Below are 14,222 nucleotides of genomic sequence, written 5' to 3'. Positions count from 1 at the left end.
TTAAAAGTTCCATATTTTTTTTATTAAAATAACCTTAGCTTACATATAACCTTAATTGTTTTGTTAACAATATAATAAAAAAATGTATAAAGAATTCTTTAGATTCATAAGTATTATATCTATGGTAACAATTGAAAAATTAAATTGTTTAAAATCTTATACAGTAGAACCTCTCATAACGAGCTAGCTAGCTAACCATCACGCCGCTTCCCCGCAGGGGTAGGCAGAGGGAATAGAGCGCCACATCACTCTGTCCTTGCAAACATTCTTCGCCTCTTCCACGTTCATGCATCTCCTCATACATACCCGCCGATTGTTACGACTAACCTGACCACTTTCAAGTATTTGGCATACCTGATCGTGCCATGTTTTTCTCGGTCTTCCTCTGCTTCTTTTCCCACTAACATTCGCCTCATAAATTTGTTTTACCGTTCTTTCGTCACTCATTCGTTCCACATGTCCAAACCATCTCAACACACCTTTCTTAATTTTATCGATAATGCTTATCTCAGCTTTGCATTCCTTCCTTATTTCACTATTCGCACATCTATCATACATCGTTTTGTCGCACATTCTTCCGCACATTGTTCGAGTCCTCGAACCAGGACTCCGTTGTGCACTGCCAGTTTAGCTTCCGCTGATAGGTTTTTTTTTGCTATAACTGATTTCAGTGCACCGTTCACTTTGTTCCCAGCATTCACTCTCTTTTCTATATCTTTATCAATCTTTCCATCCCTAGAAAACATACTACCCAAATACACGAAATCATTCACCTGTTCATAACGAGCACCTCTCATAATTCACATAACGATAAAAAAAGTGAAAAAGTTGCTCCCTTAACTATCGACATTTCGCATAGTGAGTTATAGAGAAAGGGCGAGTCCCTTTTCATGACAATCTTTTGTCAGCCGGGATTTCCGTGCAAGACAATTTTTTTTTCGCTTAACGAGTAAGATTCTGGAATGAATAATGCTCGTTATGAGAGGTTCCACTGTAATTTTCTTATTGGTTATTGGATATCCTTGTAAAAGTTAATCATTTTAGCCAGTCAAATATTGCTCTAGTTAAGTATTTTATATGAATATTGACAATATAACATTTGGGGATAACTATCTAGTAACTGGTTTAAAAATAAATAAATTTTGCAGTGTGTTATTAAACCATATGTTTAGCAATTACCGCACATATTTTATCAAATATTCATTCATATTTTACTTTAGCATTAAATAAATATATTAAAATTAATATTGCACCATGCCTGAGTAAAAAGAGAAATTGGGAAAATTATATTTTTTCTAATTTGGGTCTAGTGTGTCTGCCTGTGTTATTGATTAGACTGAGAGCAAATAATGTGTTACAATGATTAAAGAAAACAATGCCGAAAAAATTAATGCCGAAACAATAAATAAAATAATGTGTTAAAGTCAGTAGATATTATTAAAATTAACCAATGAAATGAATAATAATGTTTGCATAAGTTTGATAGTCCCCAAGAATTAACAATAAATATGGGAGTCAAACGCTGCAATATATCATTCCGAACATTTTTAATTTGTTGCCGACGGATGTTAGAGGTCAAAATAAAATATGGAACAAAGGCAAAATAAAGGAATGGGTAAATGATCAAGAGTTAATTTTATGAAAATTGTAAAATGTTTATATTCTTAATTTTTTTCTCTTTTTGTGTCTATATTAGGTTGAAATCGTTAAAAACAATAAAAAATGTATTAAAAAAGAACTCCACCGACAAGACACATAAGGTGGCTTGGTGGGTCTCTGCAAAAAAAAGAGTTCTAAATATGTATAAATTGTGATTTAAATAAACCTATACAAATAAAATAAAAATAAATAAAAAATCAGTATACATTATTTAAGGACACGGAGAAAAAAATCAATAAAATTTCCAGAAAATATTATTTTTTAGAGTATTATAAACACGGTGGCTGACAATTTATACCTTATTTTGACTTAATTTTTTGAGCTGTCAGCTGCACCGCCAAGATGGTTGATACAGCGCCGTCGGTTAGTAATATTCGGCACATATTTTTTTTTTTAATAAAATGGCATAAAGTAAAATCAAAACAAATACCACTATTGTATTTATATCTATTTTACGAAATAAAAACACAAAAAACCTTTTGGAACATATTATGAAAATCCTATTGGCAGTATTAATAACAATCTGATTTATTACAGCAAGGGCGATTGGCCACTATCCGGAATTTGATCGTCCGACAGTCCGGTTTTGAAAAATGAAAGCGACTACAACAGTTTAGCGTGATCGAATTTACGCGTAACGTGTTCACGCACCGATACAGAGCACCGATCCGAAAAAAGATGGCCAAAGCACAAGCCAATCCAAACCAATCGTCGTTTTAAAACGGACGGTAGAATTCTGTATAATTCCATGTAGTGGACAAACGCCCTAATTGAGTTATATTTTTGAATATTATTTTTTTTTTTTTATAAGAAAAGATAAATAATTTTGATCTATATTCTTATATAAATTTTTCGTCTAAAAATTTTTTCTGATAAGCTTAAATTACAGGTTTGAGTTTATAAAAAAGAAATAAGTTGTGGCAGAGAGGGATTGAATCTGGAAATATTGACTCACAGTCCGAGATAATATACATGCTGTATTGTACAAAAAAATTATAATTAATTGCAATTCATCTCCATTTAAAAATGTTTGATTGAGTCGGAAACTCTTCAAACAACTTCACTTAAATGAATATGCGTAAGTAGGTAACATTCATTTGAGATTCGTAATTCTCACACCACAAATATTAAAATTCATTTAATAAAATAAATAAATATACAAAGTATATTTTATGTATACCAGACTTCAAACTTTCTGAAAAGTGGGTTCATCAATTTATTTTATTTTTAAAAAATCACTGAAATCACCCTAGAAATGGATAAAAAATAAAATATTTCATACTTTTACGATATTTCAACTCATAATCGAATATTGTTTTCATATCCTCAATGAAAAAAATGGTATTGCTATTTATTTTTCAGGCATACTAGAGTGAAATACATAGTTGCAATGTTCGTAATTACAATATTTTTCAATATTCTTTGATTAATAGGGAAATTTATATAACATCCATCCTAGTAAATTGACCAACAGGTGTATACCTAAAATGCTATTATAGTCAAGTATTTTTTATAATGTAAATATTGTATATTCTGAGAAGTCTACATTAAAAATTTGTACTTGGGCGTTTTAAGTTTCATATATTTGTGTAGTTTGAACTATGAACACATGTTGTGTTATTTTTTTAAAGGATTCTATTCAAAATAACTAATGACGTTTTCTCTCTGAGAAGTTTATTTTTTGACACAATGAATGACAGATCCCGCAAGGAATACATTCCTGTAGTTATTTAAACAACACTATATTTTATCAAAATATCTTTCTGATAATTCATCAAATTATGTAACAGTTTTTTCTCTCTTCATTATTTATATGACAATGATAGAATTTTTATCTGCTGTGCATTTAAATAATACACTGCAATGTGTATTTAGTATTTTTATATCATATTACATCTCTCTACACACATTTTTCTATATAATCCCACATCTAACCTTATTTTTTTCACAGAGAGTGATTCTGAGTAACCTATTATCAAGTTTTATAAATTATTTATTGGTGTAGGTACATGCTATCTCTAAGCGAATTATTTTACGATCATGTATTGTAATGTATACAAGTTTTATTTAAAAATTAATCTGCATTATCACATTTAAAAAAATTCTGAGCCTGAAATCCAACGCTGTAATAACTCTTATGATCAAAAGTTATTATTTCTGTACATAGATGTCAGGCAAATGTGCTGATTTAAAAAATTATTTTTATCATACACATATTTACAATTAAAAATTTAACAATGTATTCTCATATAGATTTCCTGTATCGAGGGAGCATTTTATAATAAATGTAGCATGAAATATTAATTAGCAATTATTGACGATGTGGTCATAATTTACATTGTTTTTACTTGTCTCCATTATCCATATATTGATAGCACTTAGTTACAATCTGTGTTAGCCTTCCCCTCCCGGTGATATGTATTAACTACAACTCAACTTTTCAAATGAGAATATCAATAAAAAATATAATAGATTTGGGCCCAGAATTTTTGTATTCCTCCGTAATATAATTATGTATTACATGAAAGTATTATAGTATAAGGTTATTCATTTTCAGCGGCGGAATTAAATAGTTCGAGAATAAAATCCGGAATAAAATCACCACTGCACAAACGTTTCTGTGTGCCACACGCGCGTGTGGCATGCTTTGTAAGTATACACGCATCTCGTAGCGTGTTTACTACGCCAGTAGCATGCAGATCGTCTTGCGCGACGGTCGTGTCGCTACGCCAACGGTTGCGGTTATTAGCAATGTATTTTTTTCTCGTTTTCTGATAATACCAGAGCTAACATTACAAAATCGTTACATTTCAAATTCAACTATGGTCAATAAAAGCAACATTTAGGAATATTCACATTTTTTTCCATTTTTAAACCGCATTTTCATATAATGTACAAAATACATATCGCCGGAACGCGCAGGAGTTTTTAGCATTGTAAGGGTTAATACAGAATTTAACATGTTTACATGTATTTAATTATATTGCTTTTGTATTTTGCCTATTAATAGTGGTATTGCAGAAAGTAAACGATGAATGATAAGGAGAGTGTTATATTGCTTTTGTATTAAGACAACATTTCATTAGCCCATAAATTCACATATGACTTGCAAATTTTGTAAAAAAATACAATGAAAAACAAAACAGAAATTTACAATAGATAGCAAATTTATCCGACTTATAAACCATAGCTATATATTAACACATATAGATATATATTATCAGTTATTATTTTTTATGAACAATACAAGTTTTTAACTTCTCTTCTCAAAATCTTACCGGCTGCATTTTTGGGAATAGAATCGATAAATTGTAAACCGCCAAGTCTCTTATAGCTGGCTACTTTTTCTTCTACAAACTTCATGATGCTTTCTTCCGAAGGAGACGTATTTTTCTTCTTCACAACAAAGGCCTTGGGTACTTCTCCATATGTCGGATGTGGTATTCCTACAACTACGGCTTCTGATAAGTCGGCATGAGATCTAAGGATACCTTCTAGTTCTGCTGGTGGTACTTGATAGCCCTTAACCTGAAAAAATGAACAAGAGGTTAATATTATATCTATATTACTATTACTACTACTACCGTTTCCCCGCAGGGAAGCCAGAGAAGATGGAACGCCAAACTCATCAGTCCTGACATACACTCCTAGCTTCCTTCACATCCATACATCTAGTTATACATGCCCCCCAATTACGTAGACTTTTGACACCACTAGATTTTAGATTCTGATTGATCTGGTGGTGTCAAGTCTTTTTTGGCCATCCTCATTCTGTTCTCCCATTCACATCTTTCTCAAATAACATCTAGAGGAAGACCAAAGAATTTTCGGAAGCTGAAGAAAGAAAACATGATTCGAAGGCATGGCTTAAGTAAAGTTGCCCAAGATGGAAGGATTTACAACCTGAGGATGAGGAGAGTTGACTCCAACAGTCTACAAAGACGATAAATTGGGATGGAGCCAGGAAAAAGAAGAATATGTGACATCGGAACCCTTGCTGCTGTCTATCTCAAATGTTTAGTGGCAGTATTGAGAAAATATTTATACCTTGATTAGTTCCTTTAGCCGATCCGTGATATAGAAGGCATGGTTCTCATCATAGTACGCCATATCTCCAGTCCTCATCCAGCCACCGGGTCTAAAGATCTCTTCTGTCGCTGCCGGGTTGTTGTAGTATCCTTTCATCACCTGGGGACCTCGAAGCCAAAGCTCACCCACCTAGTAACCAGTAAAAATGTTCCTTTGTACAACTATTCAATTAACCTCAATACTAAATTGGTGATGTCATTTAATTCATTACGTACTTCATTTGGGCCCAGAACTTCAGATTCATTTTCTAGTCGGACAATCTTGGCATCTGTACTGGGAGTTGGGCTGCCCACTGAAGCATAGTTTGGATTACCTCTTTCTTGCATAAGTGCTACGGGAGACGTTTCTGTTAGACCATAGCCTTGCATAAATGCTACGTTAGTCTAGAAAAAGGTAAATATCAATTAAAAAATATATTAAATAACACAATAACAACACACCTCTACATGATAGAGCATGGCTATTATCCTTGGCTCTACCCGACCGAGTTTCTTCAGGGTATGCTTGGTTACAATAGTAGAGAGACTATATAAGGAATGTGTATTTGATTACACATTTTTATCTATCGTTGCGATGTATGATAGATAATCCTGAAATTATTCGAAGCATCGGTTTGTATATTCCCAATAGTTACCTAAGACAGCTTTGGCATAGATTATATCACATTCTTATATACAGGACCAATCTGCCGATTATTATGCCTGTAGGAAGGGCTACCACTATGCTGAACAATATCCATTATGCTGAACAATATAAGACATATATGTATTTTTTGATAGGACTTCTATTCTGATAGAGATTCTGAATTACTACTACACAAATCTCTGTAAAAAAATTACTTTGTCCATTGCTTGAGCACCTTGCATTCACATAAGAAATGATAAACATAAAACTGTGTCAATACGACGGAGTGTCATATTGATGCAGCGCACCATTAGGTGCGGATAAGGGTAAGAACCAGGATAAATCATATAAGAGAGGTTTTTTATATTGAAAAAAACATTTTCATTTCACCTTTGTCCTTTCCAAGAACCGGTTGACATCTGTGGCAGCAAGAGGAGCAGCTCCCGACATCACTGTCCTAATGGGATCTAAGTGAGTGCCATTAACATCTGCGTGGGATCCCAAAAACAGGACTGCAAATAAAAGGACAAAGAGAAATTTATAAAAAGCTGTGGACAATGTTGTTAACCAGCTCTCAGTCTAGAGCAAGCTGAGTCAGGCAAGGAGTTTGTATTGCTTTGGCGAGTATCCCAACTTGTCGGAAGTGATTTTCCCAAGCCAAATATATTAATGTATTTTCTTTTATTGACTAACCCGAGTAGTGTTCAGGCAGTCTTGTTTTGACTTGTTGGTGATGATTTTCTGTACCGACAAATTTTCTTACTAAAATTTAACTGTTAAGTGGTTGATGAGTATTGAGGGCATCAGAACCGTTGAGGCGCTGTTTAGAGTTGCCCAAGGCAAGGACAATAACTCTGTCATTAAAAAACAGTGATTAATTAGACAACTGATTAAACCTTAATCCCGCCCACTCACCTGACTATGAATATTTCAAAGTTTTAAATTTAGTATATGTTTAACCCTAATCATGACAAAGTTCTTGTCGAAACCGGTTGGAGAAATATACCAATAAAAAGTGGTTAAAAACAAAGTACATAGTGTTTTTTTCTAAAGTTAATAAAATGTGCCACAAAGTATCAGAAAAAGTAATTGGTTCCTTTGTAAAAGTACAAATTAAAAAGTGTTGCTTTTGCGATATTTCGTCTATGTTTTTGCGTTGGAAAAAATTTATTTGTTCATTCTACACATATGTTTTATTATTGCTCGTAAACCTTTTCCGGCCGCTGTTATACTCCGTAATACACGAACCAAACTATGAATTTGTGATACCTGATACTTGTGGATATAAGTTCATTGTTCGCATTGCATTTCTTAGTAAAGTAGCAGTCAATAAATATGTAGTATGTGCTTGCGCCATTTTTTTACTGTTTGAACTGCATTTTATAATTTATAATTTTATGCGAAGAAATATAGTCAGACAAACGAAATGCTGTGTCCCGCATTTCTTTGTCTGACTATATTTCCTCGGATTCCATTCCGTATTTATTATGTAATAAATTATGCTTGATATCTTTGTTGGAATTTAAGGCTCCTTCCGGTTCTCTTTTTTATCGAACTTATTGCTGTTGCTGTCTTGGTTGCCATCTCTGTTTTCGCTGTTATTGTGCTTGTTTTATGTTCAGCCGATGATTTGCTATCATTCATCATTCAGCTTGTGTAATACCAATTAAAATACTACTTCATGACAACTTGTTTCGGAATAACCATTCCATCATCAGGTCTCCGAAACCAGTAGTCATGAAGTGGTGTTTTTAAAGGAACGATGAATGATAAGGAGATTTACATTACCGTACCACACATTTAACAATGCTTTTAACACACTTAGGACTGGAATGGTATTTCTACAGAAAAAAAGGAATTATTGAAAGTTTTTAGATGAATATTATGTACCAATCTATTTGTTAAGGTTTGAACTTTATGTTTGTAATGATCAAATCCCGCCGCCAGCGGTCCGTAGGCGTAAAAAAACACCCTTCCGAAATGTGTTAGTGTACAAAATATAACTATAAACTCACCAATTGGTGGAACTAGGAACATTATACTGCCTTGGTATTTCGCTTGGGCGTTCAAGAATGATTCTGGGGTAAATTTTGGAATGGTCACCAGTTTCATACCGAATGCCAGTCTGCTAAGCATAGTCACTACCAGTCCATAGATGTGAAAAAATGGCAAAACACAAATTGTCACATCCTGATGAGTGTCTGAAAAAAAAACACAAGATATATGATTTATTATTAATATCAATCGAAACATGACTAAAGATTTTACTGAACACACAACAGTTTGGTAATGCTCTTTACAGCGTAACGACTATCACAAAAATCTATAATTTGTATTTGTAGTAAACCCTCCTATAATGTTTAGTTAGGTACCGCATTATCAGAGAGAATGTTATGGGGCGTTAATGTTTTAAATTTTATCTTTACATTTAACCAGCTGAAATGTCTGAAAAGAGTCTTTATAAAATAAAAATACAATGTAAAAATGTAAAAATGCGGTGGTTTGACTTTGTGACGAATGAAGAGATAAGGCGTAGGACGCAGCAAATCTTGGTCTCAACTGTCGTCAAGAAAAGGCGATTCAGTTGGCTCGGCCATGTACTCCGCATGCCTCCTGAGAGCCTTAATCAAGCTTGCCTCTTTTACAAGGCATCAGGATCGCGCCGCCCAGGACGACCACTGCTGACAATTCTCGTCAGAACTTCGGGACGCGGATCTGTCTTAGGAGGATGCAAGGGAGCTGGCAGCCGACAGAAAAGCCTGGAGACAGTTTGTGGACTCCATATGCTCCACCTAGGGAGCGGATATGGTTTATTATGTAAAAACATTAACTCTCTATAACACACTCTCTGATAACGCGGTACTTATCTCAACGTTATATGGGGGTTAACTACACATTGATATTTTTATCAATAATATTTATTTTCCTAAGCACATTTAATATTTGTTTATTAACACAATGTTGTCAAGAGGTTTTTTCATCAGTTCCAACCCCATTTAGTACATAAATAAGGGTCGTATATTAATCACAAGGAGCCTAATCATAAGTAACCGCAAATCTACTGCTGTTTTGACTGTCATAAGTAGTATTTGTAAAATATATTACGTATGGAAGTCTATGTCGGAACTTATATAAATCATAAATGAATATGTTCAAAACAATAATCGTAAACATGTACTTATGAATGGCAAAAAATGGTAAGAGTAAAAAACTATGAATTTTGGAGATAAGTTCCTCTTAATTTAAGTATAACATCGACCAAGTATAAAACCTTGGCCGATAGCAATGTACAATTACAAAGAAAAACATATTATGTGAAAACTAAAAAAAAACGAGAAAAAAATAGTGAAGAACGTATAATATTGAACTTTGAGTAAAATGTTCCATTCTTTGGTCTATGCTAGCAAAAAACTTTGTTTTTCTCACAATTATGTGACAACAATTTTTTTGTTGTACAATAAATGTACCTTAAGCTTCACAAACAATATTTGTTCAAAATAACTATTTTTAAATTTATGTATTTTTTTGGGTTATGTTATTCGCACATCTTGCTAATATTTCAGTACTTTTTTTCTGTATATCTATCATGTTCTAGAACGCACTGCTCAGATGAATAATTCAGTTCTAAATATCGACTAGAAGTGTAAATAAGCCAACGCATAATATGACCCTGAAAAATAGCACAAATAAGGATTTTTTACAGCAGTTGGATGATATGTGTACTATAAATTAGACATGGGTGATTTAACCGAATTAAGTAACTGTACAAATAAAATGATATTATCATATTTCAACACAAGAATTGACTATAAATTAAAAAATGGAGGTTGCAACCTTCTACTGGAAAAAACTAAATATGCTTTCAATTAACATCTACCTTCTCTATCCTTACTATCCTACCTGCAGACAAGCCTTTAAAAGTAGAGGCTTTGCAAGTTATTGTTTAAAAAAACAGTTTGTACCTTTTTCTAAGGTTTTTCATAGTAAATTATTGTATTACATCTAAAATTGACCCTTTTTTTGAAAATATTTTATTGTTCTAGAAAGATGATTTTTACCAAATCTTGATAAACTATGATTACTAATTAACTAAAAATAATCTTTATGCTACTAGTGCTTACAATCTTCTAACATTTGTGATTAATATACTTAACTTAAAATTGTACTTAAAATTTAATATTTTTTCTTCTAAAAACATACATATTTATAAAGATAAATGGTATTTTTGTACTTTGAGATGTAATTATAAATAATTTAGGACTGGTAAGAGGGGAGTGTTGTAATATTAAATTAAATAAACAAAAAAATACAAGGCAATTGCTTATAAGGAAACTACTATTTCTAATGCTGTGTTGATAAATGTGATATAATTTATTGAACATCGGATAAATAATATGTAAAAATAAAAATAAAAATCCACAGTTAGTGGCAGTACTCTACTGGAGTTATCAAAACAAAAACATACCCGTCGTTGGCAGCATTATTACGATTTTGTGTGAATTCATTTGTTGACAATTTGCTGTTATATTTTTATTGGTCAATTCTACGCCTTTGGGTAAACCGGTCGTCCCACTGGAATAAGGAAGGAAAACTGTGTCATCTCCATTTCTTCTCACTTCCTTCAAGCAGTCGGTATTCTCCCCAAAGTTCTCAGCGAATTCGGCAAATTTGATGGTTCCTTCTGGGTGTGGAAGCATCGTGTCACATTCGGCGATGATGATGGGAATGTTCTTCTTCAGGGAGTTAATGGCGGTCCGGACATGCGGAAAGCAGGTTGCTGTTGTTATGACAACTTTTGCTCGTGAATCTTTCAGTTGTCGCTCAACCTCCTCTGTAATATGAGAAAGAAAAAATATTTATCATCATTTGATTATTTGATAAATATTTATCATTGTTAATTTAAATTTTATTTGGTAAATAGTAATATTTCTTAAAATCTATTGTGACCGTTATGTTTTGATACATTCCGCATCATTTTCACGTAGGTACCTACCGTATGAATATTAGAAATGATGCGGTTTTAAAGTAAAAAAATCATCATATGCCATATAGATATTGTAGCAAATGATCATTGCTATATATATGTATAACGTGGTAATATTTTCCTTGTTGTATAATAATAAAATAAAACAATGTGTTGCTTTGTAATTAAAGTTTATTCTTAATTTATCTTTATAATATTTTTCTATCTATCTATCTGATTCTGACAGTTCAGAATATTATATTTTTTCTATCTGATGTCTTTTGTTTTATTCAGTGCGACGCATGTGACATCTGGTGGTAGATCTGTTTTATGTAGGTACTATATGTAAGTACTTAATAAAATGTATAGGTAGGTGCCTAGTTATTTTATTACATATGTATACAGCTACATCATACGGCTTGATTGAAATGGTATAAAAATATTTTATAATCCTAATTTCCATAATCTTCAGATAAAATTTTACAAACGGAAATAATCTTGAAATCATGGTTAAGCCTTATTAAAAAAATAATATTTTGTAGCTAGTGAGACTCAAACAACCCAATAAATCAAATTCCTACCAAAAATATATATATATATATATATATATATATATATATATATATATATATATATATATATATATATATATATATATATATATATACATTTTTTTTACATTACTTCTTTTTCAGTTAACGTTTTCCAGTCAAGAATGATTTTTTTAACCAGGTTTTCACGTTTCAATGTTTAAGATAACATTATGTTATTTTTCTAAAATAATTTTCTTATGTAAACTAGTGAAAAATAAAGATCGCTCTAAGCTTTTCTTGTTACAATGTTAAATATAAGCGTAATTTCTGAATACGGTCATTAACTTATTGTCATCAATATAACCCTGGAATATTTCTGCGATAAAATTTAGTATATATGTATTTAAATTGTATTATTAAAAGTGAACATTGCTCAACAAGCATAAAAAAGTCAACGTCCGAATAAATATTATCAGTATTGAATATTCATAGAGTTATTAAAGAAAAATTAATGTATTCAATAAAAAATTCATTTTTAGTTTATTTTCTTGTATTACAGATAAGTAAATAAACAAACATTACAGATAAGTAAAGAACAGATTCATGGAATCTAATACCATATTGGTGCACAGTATCTTATGTGAGAGGAACCTTACATGTGACACGATGCTACAGCTTATTATTTCTTTTATAACATTACACTAAAGATTATTATCAAACAAACATTTAAAAATTGAAGTAAGAAAAGGATTCATAAAGGCTTTTGTTTGGAGTGTTTTGTTGTATGGGTGTGAAACCTGGACCATCCAAAAGTACGAAAAAGACCGGCTTGAAGCATTTGAGATGTGGGTTTGGAGGAAGATGACCAAAACATCATGGGTCGTAAGGAAGTCCAACGAAAAGGTGTTGCAGGACGTAAAAGAAAGAAGAGAGCTTATAAATCATATTTTGAAGAGGAAGGCCAAGCTAATAGGGCACTCAATTAGACATAGTACCTTTCTTAGCAACATCTTCGAAGGAAGAATCTTGGGAAAACGAACAAGAGGCCGCCCAAGAACTTCATACTTCCAGGATTTGAAGCGGCTCATGGACGTCTCCTCCTATTCGCAGCTCAAGAGGATAGCGACTAAAAGAGACAAGTGGCTGACACAACAAGGCGCTGCCTTTAGAAGATGATGATGACTAAAGAATACAATTATTAATCTTACAATCGGCTTGTATTCTATTTAGCAAAAAAGCAAATGACTAAAGATATCTTACATTACACACCCACTGTGTGAAATAACTCTCAGCAGACTAATCTGATACAATTGAACATTTGAGGACATATTTATATGCCATGACTTTTATTAGCGTATTATACAATTTGAACTCTTGTTTCATGTGTCAATATTTCCATAGCAATAAAACATATATTAACATCTGTGTGTTAAAAATGTTGCTGGCTTTAATCTATCTGGTAATAAAACTAAAGATTCGTAATTATATAAAAATAAAATATTTATACTAGACCACTTTTGGGTTTAATAATGTAAACACGACTAGTTTCGAGAACTACAGATGTTCTCATCGACAGGTGAAAATACGAATAGTTTGCTTTTCACCTATGTGTTTGATGCAGTGTCCTCTGCACCATTAGTTGTAGATCAGAGTAAGATGATTACTTTAACTCCATGAACTGGAAAGTTTTTTTTAACTGTGCATTCTGCCAACGCTATGAAATTCATTAATTTGTAATACATTTTGAATTAATATGATTATGGTTTAAATATAAAAGTCTATTTAAAAAAATTAAAAACTGTTTTTCTAGCTGCCATTTGAGTAATGCTGCAAACTATCTATATCGCCTTTATGGCGGCACTCAAGTGCTAAGGGTTAAATTACCATCCTAAATGTGTTTATTTATTTATTGATTTGGCGTTTAATTTGTAGAGCTCCATAATTTACTTTAAAATATTAAAATCAAACACTGATTTTGAGTCTACATATTTGTATCTTTAATTTTTTCAATTTAAAATCTAAATGTGTTCATCCGAGAGACTCATGTTTTGAATACGTGAGTTCCAGGCATATTATGAATGTAGGATAAACATTGTCAGAAACATTTTGCTTAGATTTAGCAAATTTTTTTAGAGTAGATATATGCAGTAAACACCCCTATAACTTTGAGATAGGTTTTGCGTTATTGGGGAGAACGCTGTAGGGGGGTAATATTTTTAAATGGTATTTTTACATTTTTACCAGCAGAAATGATTTGATTTTGAATGAGTGCCGATGAGTCATCAATGTTACTTCCGTTGAACGTGTCTATCTAGGTCAAGGCACACAGACCCACTGCGTTATACAGAGGACCG

The 14,222-nt window shown here is 32.3% G+C and overlaps 1 protein-coding gene across 1 annotated transcript in view; it reads right to left on the bottom strand.

Moving 5' to 3' along the window:
* Positions 1-14,222, bottom strand: part of LOC148304369 (uncharacterized) — a 33,920-nt gene continuing 19,698 nt past the window's right edge. Inside the window, exons 4-9 of the mRNA XM_088268416.1 lie at positions 10,838-11,203; positions 8,388-8,573; positions 6,763-6,884; positions 5,964-6,131; positions 5,707-5,877; positions 1-5,187 (exon numbers count right to left, since the gene is read on the bottom strand). Of these exons, the coding sequence (XP_088124542.1) occupies positions 4,894-5,187; positions 5,707-5,877; positions 5,964-6,131; positions 6,763-6,884; positions 8,388-8,573; positions 10,838-11,203 (1,307 nt within the window). The 3' untranslated portion in view covers positions 1-4,893. The remainder of the gene's footprint in view (positions 5,188-5,706; positions 5,878-5,963; positions 6,132-6,762; positions 6,885-8,387; positions 8,574-10,837; positions 11,204-14,222) is intronic.

This window comes from Brachycentrus maculatus, unplaced genomic scaffold (assembly GCF_059751285.1).
Source record: "Brachycentrus maculatus isolate JH-2025_06_01 unplaced genomic scaffold, ASM5975128v1 h1tg000323l, whole genome shotgun sequence".
Lineage (NCBI taxonomy): Eukaryota > Metazoa > Arthropoda > Insecta > Trichoptera > Brachycentridae > Brachycentrus > Brachycentrus maculatus.
The sequence above is the reverse complement of the archived record's forward strand: the minus strand, read 5'-3'. Positions and strand labels throughout refer to the sequence as shown.